General features: G+C 40.4%; 1 protein-coding gene, 3 non-coding genes and 1 pseudogene across 4 annotated transcripts; 3 read left to right on the forward strand and 2 right to left on the reverse strand.

Moving 5' to 3' along the window:
* The first annotated feature begins 333 nt into the window (after positions 1-333).
* On the forward strand, positions 334-4,126 carry LOC144654627 (uncharacterized). The gene is made up of 4 exons (XM_078514821.1): positions 334-819; positions 1,968-2,082; positions 2,558-2,808; positions 3,323-4,126. The coding sequence occupies exons 1-4, from the start codon at positions 424-426 to the stop codon at positions 3,695-3,697; spliced, it is 1,137 nt and encodes a 378-aa protein (XP_078370947.1). The 5' UTR covers positions 334-423; the 3' UTR covers positions 3,698-4,126.
* A 1,200-nt stretch (positions 4,127-5,326) lies between these two features.
* LOC144655757 (U5 spliceosomal RNA) lies at positions 5,327-5,449 on the forward strand. Its single transcript, XR_013571212.1, has one exon. It is a non-coding gene; the product is annotated as a U5 spliceosomal RNA (small nuclear RNA).
* Positions 5,450-5,914: 465 nt separating this feature from the next.
* On the forward strand, positions 5,915-6,035 carry LOC144655746 (U5 spliceosomal RNA). Its single transcript, XR_013571202.1, has one exon. It is a non-coding gene; the product is annotated as a U5 spliceosomal RNA (small nuclear RNA).
* Positions 6,036-7,145: 1,110 nt separating this feature from the next.
* LOC144655741 (U5 spliceosomal RNA) lies at positions 7,146-7,266 on the reverse strand. Its single transcript, XR_013571196.1, has one exon. It is a non-coding gene; the product is annotated as a U5 spliceosomal RNA (small nuclear RNA).
* Positions 7,267-8,280: 1,014 nt separating this feature from the next.
* LOC144655759 (U5 spliceosomal RNA) lies at positions 8,281-8,429 on the reverse strand (annotated as a pseudogene).
* Between the last annotated feature and the right edge of the window lie 451 nt (positions 8,430-8,880).

Consider the following 8,880-nt stretch of genomic DNA (forward strand, 5'->3'; position numbering starts at 1 on the left):
GCTGATCGTCGTGAAATCGATTCATATACAAGAAGTAAGGAAACGAGCGGAGAGAGCAGCCCCAAAGATCAGTCTGCGACGTCATAAACTAGGTACCAAGGTGGAAAAACAACGTTCGGTTTGAAAACAAGAGATTCCTTTTCTCCGGTTTTGTTTTCGCACACTTGGTTTATCAAACAGGTTTACATTTATGGCACAAAACAAAACAAGGTGTAATTTTTGGCCATGGGCCCTCGCTGTGCACTGAAAAATACATCTTTTGTGTCGGTGGAACTCCTTAGTTCCAGCTCATTGGCGAAGAGCACGCGAATATGATAAAGTGAATCAAGCAATTTAAAAACACCCCTTTCATTCACGGAAGGGTTTTGGTGTGGCTCAGTACAAGCCTTAGATATGCATTGATCTTCCTTCCTGAGTAACAGTATGCGCAAAACGTTTTTGTTTCACGGAATTCAGTTTTTACGAGTGGAGGTTTTTCTTCTTGTTTTCACTGCACACTTGGTTTATCAAGTACTAAGTAAGGTTTACATTGATGGCTCCAAAGCCTTGAAGCGAGATGCTGGGGACGGTGTGGCCTACGCCAACTTTGCAGCGCACAAGTTTCGTTCCCTGAACTTATCTCCTTTGGTCATTGCTTTAGTAAAAGAGCCTCGAGAGTGCGGTAAACTTTGTCTCGATCACTCATCTTGTTTCTCAACTAATCTGGCGGCATTTCGTGATGAAGATGGAAGGATTATGTGTGAACTGTTACCAAGCGATAAATACAACAACTCCGACAAGTTTGTTGAAAACTCAACGTTTCATCACTTGAGCATAAAGGTGAGTGAGCCACTGTCTAAAGATTCAGCTGTAAGTTTTTATTTCTCATTTAATAGATAAACTAGCCGGGGCAGTTGTGATTACGAAAGAGAACGGTTTTCAGGAATAGCTGCATGAATGAATATAAAGTCGTGAAATACGTAGTTTTAAATAAAGGGCACTTTATCTTTAAGTTGAGTTCCATTGTCAGGCTTTATTTTTTTGCAATTATTCTATACCTTTACTAAAAAAATCGTTAAACATTAAAACGTTTGGAATTCAAACGTTAATCTTCAACGAAAAAAATCCTGTACCAAAAGTTTTTGACTTGTTTGGCGGTTTCGTTATCTTTCATGTTGAATTCCACCTGGAGGGTTTTTCATTAACTTACCTTAATATTTAATTCTAATCTTATTCAAAGAACATTGAGTTAGGAACTCAAAAGCAAGATTTTAATTAGGTAGCATTTAAAACAAAGAAAAGTGTGATCAATGGAATTCACACCTGTTGTGAAGGATATAGTTCCCAAGCTCAAATCAAAATCATATACGGGTTTGGTTTTGCTTTTTGTTTTGATAAGTGTGGACGATGTCGACCACAGGCAGACCAAGCGATGGCCTCGTTAGGGAAATTTGCAACGGTCGTTCTCGGTTTGACTCAAACGATCGAAAAAAATGCTCCATAATGCTCTCTTTCTCTGGTATTAGTAGGGGGCGTCAGCGGCAAGTGAGAAATTAATCGTCCCAAAACCCCACCAAATCTCACAATAACACACAATCAACATTAAGTAAGTGATCTTTATTTATCTGGCTTACAGTTTATCGTAATTTAGGAAAAAAGACTTCAAATTCAGCGATTTATGGCGAGCATTTTTTTTCGATCGTTTGAGTCAAACCGAGAACGACCGTTGCAAATTCCCTAACGAGGCCATCGCTTGGTCTGCTTGTGTGTCAACGGTCCAAGTCGCGTCAAGCGAGGTTTCAATTTGATTCCAAGTAAAAGGCAGAGTTTAGGGCCAAAGGGCTCTGAGCTAAAAATTACAGGGCCAAGACAAGATTATTTAAAAGGGCTCCATTGGGCTCCAAGAAGAGAAAGGTCTTGAGCTAAAGTCTCCAAAGCTAAAACATCGTAAAAACTAAAACAACTCTATTATTTTCCTGGTTAAACAGACTCCTTGCTCCAGTGATCCTTGTTTGAACCAAGCAAGTTGTGTGGCCAAGTACGAAGACAACGATTATCAGTGCGCATGCGCACCAAGATATAGTGGAAAACACTGTGAAATAGGTATTTTAAACCCTTAAGTTTAATTAGATATTTACTGAATTCTTAAAGGGTTTTGTTATGATAGTCACCAAAATTTCAGCTTCCAAAGAGTATTCAAATCCTATAAAAAGGCCTTGTCTGGGTTGTCCGTAAATCGAGAACCAGCCGCCGTCATCTTGGAGTAAATTAGCAGCCTGGCATTGAATGTGTGACTTCAATGAGGACCAATGAGCTCACTCGTTAATTTTGTATTGGCTTGTTTTTTGAAATGCCCCTTTGTACAGCATCATTTTGCAAAAGAAGGTAAAACTCCTTTAATGTAAGGAAAATAACGGCTCAAATTTTGGAGACGTTATTTTCCTAAAAAAGTTTGCCCTTTTGCCTCAGTACCAGCTTTGCAAGTTGTGAAAGCACTGCGAACCAGAGTAACCTTAGTACGTTAACTGATCAGTGAACAAGTGAAATCACGTGATGCTTTTCTTCGATTTGTTATCAGGTCCACCAGTTAACTGCCAGGAAATCAAGGAACGAGGTCTTTCTCAGGGAGATGGATTGTACCTTTTGTACCCGGATGGAGGAAGCCATTCAAATGCATTCCAGGCCTTCTGTGACATGACGTCACACAATGGAGGATGGACCATGTGTTACACTACTGATGAATATGTCAAACCCAAGACCGAAGTCACATACAGCGCTCAGTTTCCTTATGGAAGTGACGGGTACAGGACGGACTGTAACAACATCCCTGTAAGTTGACTGTGTTTTACTCTCCCTTGCTTTATTTATCGTTTTGCAAATTAAGTAATTATCCTCCTGCTGAGCAATCCAGTAACATATGACCCGGGCATATGACTGAAGCCGTGAGTATTCATCGGACCCAAGCACAGAAAAATTCTAAACGATAATAAACGCAATAGGCCAAGAAGAGGTACAAAACTTTAAAAACATTCTTAGTTTCTTACTGAGCATCTAACATCACTAGTACACAGGCCCTCCTCCAGGTTTGTCTCTTCTCAATTTTCTGGGAACCAATGGCACCCGACTGGCACTTTTGTTTCTTAGCACACAAAGTTAAAAAAAAGGAATTTGGGCAGTAGAAAAAAAATCGTTCGGTCATAGAATTAAATTGTGCTTTCAGTCATTAACATTTCAAGAAGAAAACAAACACTTATTTATAATTAGTGGCCAAGTTTTTAAGTTTACTCCCAAGTATCTAGGCTTGTTACTTTTCCAGTTCTTATTGCTGTTTTATATTTTTCAGTTCACAGAAATTATGTTTGTTGACCACCAAACTGGAAACAGGGCCTACTTTAAGCGACGAACCAACCAGCCAATAACTGCCGCTCTGAACTATGGGAAAACTGCTGGTACTTATGGATTGTGGGACGGTTTTGGAGCAGCAAGCAACTCTCACTCCTACCAGCTGCTGTTCTGCGATCTTGAATCATTCTATACCGGCTTCTTAATTTCTGGGTACACTGACAACTGTTACAAGGGGTGTCAAGCTTGGTGCAGCGATGGTGTCTCGCCGTACTTCCGTACAGCTAGTATTGATCCTAGGTACGGGGGTGTAGCATTTAACACCGATGGTCACAGGCAGCACAGCAACAAGTTGATTAGTGTCGGTCTGCGCTAATATATCACTGAGTTTTATACCTCGTAAGAAACAACAAGGTTTTCTTGATTTTGTGATTTCTCGTAATTTTAACAGAAAGCTTGATTTCCTGTAAATAACACAATTCACTGTAAAGTAAGATGTTCCTCTTAGTGTGTTTTCATTTTATGTACACGTATTTTGACAGAAGTATGGAGGAGTAATTGTGTAGTTCAAATTATCCAGCTCGGTGGCCAAAGAACTTTTTGTTTCTCAGTGACTAACGACCGTTGTAAAAAGGAACTACATATAAAGTTTAATCATATACCTTCACAATGTAATCATGAACTAATAGTAAGGGCCTCTTTACATGAAAGCCGAGTTGAGTTTCATCCCGGGATGAAAAAAATTTCATTTTACATGAGCGTGTTCATCCCGAGATGCTGGGACGTATAAAGTCGTCCCGCCCGAGTTGAATTCATCTCGCCCGTGCTTACATTACAGGGACGGCGGAGCCGGGGGGCTTTAGCCCCCCCCCCCCCACTTTTTCCAAAAACTTAAAGTCACTAGTCAGCCCCCCCCCCCCCCACCTGGAAAACTGCTCCGCCGTCCCTGCATTACTTTATATTTCATCCCGGAAAGACTGTTTACATGACGTTTTTCGTCACGTTTCGTCCCGGGATGACATTTCATCCCGGTGCTTCGTCCCGGGGTGAAATCGTCCCGGGATGAGTTCATCCCGGGACGAAATCATTTATCATCATGTAGACAGCAACAAGAAAATGACCAGACACCGAGATGAATTCATCCCGGGACGAAAACTCTCATATAAAGAGGCCCAAAGTGTACATGTAGATAGCCGGATTGGGTTTTATGGGAACATACATCGTTTTGGTCTTGCGCAGTAAAGGACGAAAGTTCGGCTGGTTTTGGCGAGAATGCCGCCGGTGCAAAAAGTGGTTACCTTAGCCTGTGCCTTGGCGCATGTTCCGTATCCAAGTACGTACTGCTAAGTAGTTCGCTTCAGGCCCCAAAGAAGCTAAGCTGATACCCTGGATTTTTCAAACCAGCTTCCAGCCTTCCACTCCTCACTAAGATTGGTAAAAAGTGGTTGCGGACAAGGTAACAAGCCATTTCTCCCGCCCAAATTTCCTTCTAAAAATAGCGTACTCGTGTCTGATAGCGCGCGCCGAAGTACTAGATGTAGACTTTCTAGCAGTATAAATTTCTGACAAAACTAGTAACTTACGCTATATTTGTAAGTCAAGTCTCGTTAAAAATAAATCTCGCGTACAGGGTATGAGAAAGGGGTGCCGGAACGGTCATTTTGCTTCACACAAATGTTCATTTTTGCTTTACGGTACGGTACTTCAAAGATACCTTTATTTAATAATAGTATTAAGCCGCCTGTGGTTGACTTCAATGGAAAGAATTTCCACTTTCACCTTTGATCAAGCGTCATCCACCGCCTGGTACACAAGCCACAGGTTTTACAAAGGCGACCTTAATTACCGCCTACTGTGTGTGTCAATCGCGGCTTTCAGAAACCTAAGCAGAAATGATTTCGTGTAAATGTTGGATACGCATGCCCTTCCTTGTAGATTAAGATTACATGTCCCAGATGTTTTGGCGCAATTCGTTTTCATGCCGCCTGTCTGCTACCACTAACTGTAGCTCTGGTTCTCCTTCCGCATGCATAAATCTTTCGCCTTTTACTAAAGATTTCCGTGGAGGGAAACAAATGGATGGGTCTATAGACTAATTTTTCGTCGCCCGAGAGCCTGGAACAGGCGAAATTTTTCGCCGGGATTTTTCGTCGCCCTGCCTTTCGGCGTTGCTCCTAATAGCTTAAAAAGTGCTGCGGCTACTCAACAACGAGACTCTTTTCTGTGCGATTTGTCTTTCACCCTGTTTTTTTTTATGCCGGTTTCCATTTAAATCACTTACCTGTTTGTATAAGCCTTGAATAAATTGTTATTATTATCACTCGATCAGCAATGACCTTCAAAGCCTTGATTCTTGTTCAGTAAAAACATACCAGTTGATTCAATCAAGGATTCAAATTTGCGATTGTTCGATTTTTTTTTCCGATCCAGCTCAGTAAACGTTTTTGTTAAAAAATAACAATAAAATAAAAACATTGGAACGGAAGTTTTGAGGAACTTTAATGCGCATGCGTACTGCATAGAGTACTTATGCGTACCATATGCTTTAGCGCATCCGTTTCAAGATACCAGATGCTATAATCCATCATTTAGGTAACTCTGGTTTTCCTTCAACACGCATAAATCTTTCGCCTTTTACTAAAGATTTCCGTGGAGGAGAACAACTGAATGAGTCTATAGACTAATTTTTCGTCGCCCTGCCTGTAGGCGGGGCTCCTAACTAAGGATGGGCCGATACAGGTTTTCAAAACGATACGATATGCGATACGAATTTGCCTCCGAACAATTATACGTCTTTCCGTCCTGACGTATTGATGTACGATGAAGAAAAAAAAGTCGCGTGAATGAGCATGTGATGAGATTCACTTGCACAAGGCAAGAAAATTGACAAGAACAAATTGAGCAACATTGCAACCCAGTGCTGACGAGACGCAGGCCAAGACGGTGCAGACGAAACGATCGAAAGTGCGACAGACGAACTCAAAATGTCAAAACGAGGTATCGAATATTTGGTATCGAGTATCGGCCCATCCTTACTCCTAACAAGTTAACAACAAAAATACCATGGCTAAACTAAAGAACTACGGAGACCGGGCGTTCAGCACTGCTGCGCAAAGGCTGTGGAACAACTTGCCACTGAGCATCCGAAAATCGGCATCAGAAGACATTTTTAAGAAGAACCTAAAAACTTATATTTCTAAAGAAGCCTATGACATTTAATTTTTATTTCTTACACACGTTTACTTTCCTTATCCTCATCGGGCCCATGAGGACTCTTGAGGCCGGACACGATATTATTAGAAAGAATGGAACAAGAATCGTGCCAATGTATGTCACGTGATTTGTTTGACCAAACATAGGACGTCTGACTGTAAATGTTGATTACTCTTTACATCAACAACGTGTAGACAAAAGATCAAAGAAGTCAAACTTTTCAATTTTAAAAGTTACTCCGGCCTAACTCAATATCCAATAACAAACGTCAAACGCTGGCAGGAAGATTGTAGTCTCAGGTCACGCGCACAGTATCTAGAGCGTATCGAAAGCGCATCTCTAACGGTCAATTTATTTAAAAGGTTGGTTACACTTGTTTCCGTATGATCTTAACAACTCAATAAAAAGATGGTTAGAAAAGCACAGGACACGATGAGGAAATTCAGGTGACTTTTAACTGATTTATTTATTTGTGTCATCTGCTTTGTTGTTTCACGTTCACATATAACACCGGCCGGTTTGTTTTGTTGTGTGGTAAAATAAACAACAACAATCTTGAACGCGAATGTTCAGCTACTTTGGCTAGAGCTAACTCATTTTCAGTTGTTGGGTGCCCCGCCAAGAGGCAGGGCGACGAAAAATTAGTCTTTAGACTCATTCAGTTGTTCTCCTCCACGGAAATCTTTAGTAAAAGGCGAAAGATTTATGCGTTTTGAAGGAAAACCAGAGTTAACGCTGAAACGTAAGACCCGCCGTATGGTGAACAAGATGCGCGAAAACTTGTGGGACATTAAAGTGGGACAAGTAGTCTGCCACGTACGCATGCACATCAATGGTACAAATGATAACAAGTTTAACACAGTCAACTGCCTCTAGAGCAGTTTTCACTTAAAAATTATCTATTTTTATTGATTGGCTTAAATTTCTCGCCCCACTTTCTCACCCAATAAGAAATAAAAAAAAAACAAAGAACACGCGCGCCCCTTTCCCCCCCCGCTTTTTTTTTTTTTTTTTTTTTTTTTTTTTTTTTTTTTTTTTTTTTTTTTTTTTTTTTACAACAAAAAAAAACTCTATAACGGGCACATTTGGTTAGTAGCGAGAGTTACTTTTGCTTCTCTCTAAATTTTCATTACATCTGGTTAGGCTATGTTTACACGGGACAGGTTCCAAACGGATCCGGGCCTTCTGTTTACACGGGACCGTTCTGGAACCGGTCCGAAACGGATCCAAAACTGGATCTGCTGTTTTGCAAGTCCAGTTATGGCTCCGTTCTGGACCGGTTTCAGAACGCTCCCGTGTAAACAGAAGGCCCGAATCCGTTTGGAACCGGTCCCGTGTAAACACCTGAGTCGGTTCCAAACGGTTCCATGTAAACAGAAGGCGATCCTGTCCGGTCCGGTTTGGGACGGTTCCGGTCCGGTCCCGTGTAAACGAAGCCACCTTAAAAGAAAACAATGTTGGCAATATAAAAACTACATAGATCGTTTCTGCAGAATAAAATCAAACTTTAATTGGTACAACAACAAAACAGCAACAACAAGACTTTATTTGCACCCTAAATTTAATTTTAATTTACAATACAAGAAGAATAAAAATAAATTAAGTGCATGGCTGTCCAAATAACCACCATGGAAATAAGATTGGGCAGGCATCCTTAGTTTTTATACAATATTTTCTAAAATGGGCAGGTACTTAAAAATTAAAAAAAAAAATAAAGCAATAAAAAAAAAAAAGGAATTAAAAAAAAAAAAATTTTTGAAATTTTTTAAAAAAATTGTTTTCCCCTTTCTTTTTTAATAAAAAAAATGTACCCCCGCCGGGGGACAAAAAATCCACCACGGAAATCTTTAGTAAAAGGCGAAAGATTTATGCGATTTGAAGGAAAACCAGAGTAAAAGGTATCTGGCAAGACCGGCGCTATCTTGAACGAGTACGCTGAATGTGATCTGCGTGATTTGTGTAAGGGCGTGACATCTTCACAGCCTCAAATGTGTTAGCCTGTTCCAGGGGCTCTCGGTAGTTGAAGCCTGGAAAGCGAAAAACGCGGGCGAGCGAGAAAAAAACGAGGAAGGGGGGGGACGAAGGCGAGTGACATCTTCACAGGCTCAAATGTGTCGTAAAGTAAGTAAAGCGGACTGGTTAATGATTGTCTTACAAGAGATTTTTTAGCCAGAAAAAAAAATACTGCAATATAATTAGACTCTTTAACGCGCTATTTTGGGCGAAACTTGAGTTTTTTGTTAATAAATTTCATTTAGAATCAGTCTAGATATATTGTAAATCAAACGTTAATTTTTGTAAAAACTGTTATTTCTTCTGAAAATTGCCGAATTTTGTATAAAACTT

The sequence above is a fragment of the Oculina patagonica genome, chromosome 5, assembly GCF_052425735.1.
Source record: "Oculina patagonica isolate OP01 chromosome 5, crgOcupat, whole genome shotgun sequence".
Taxonomy (NCBI): Eukaryota; Metazoa; Cnidaria; class Anthozoa; order Scleractinia; family Oculinidae; genus Oculina; species Oculina patagonica.

Coding starts and splice junctions, on each gene's coding strand:
- LOC144654627 (XM_078514821.1), top strand. CDS start 424: ATGCGCAAAACGTTTTTGTTTCACGGAATTCAGTTTTTACGAGTGGAG. Junction 820..1,967: donor TTCATCACTTGAGCATAAAG/GTGAGTGAGCCA, acceptor CTGGTTAAACAG/ACTCCTTGCTCCAGTGATCC. Junction 2,809..3,322: donor CGGACTGTAACAACATCCCT/GTAAGTTGACTG, acceptor TATATTTTTCAG/TTCACAGAAATTATGTTTGT.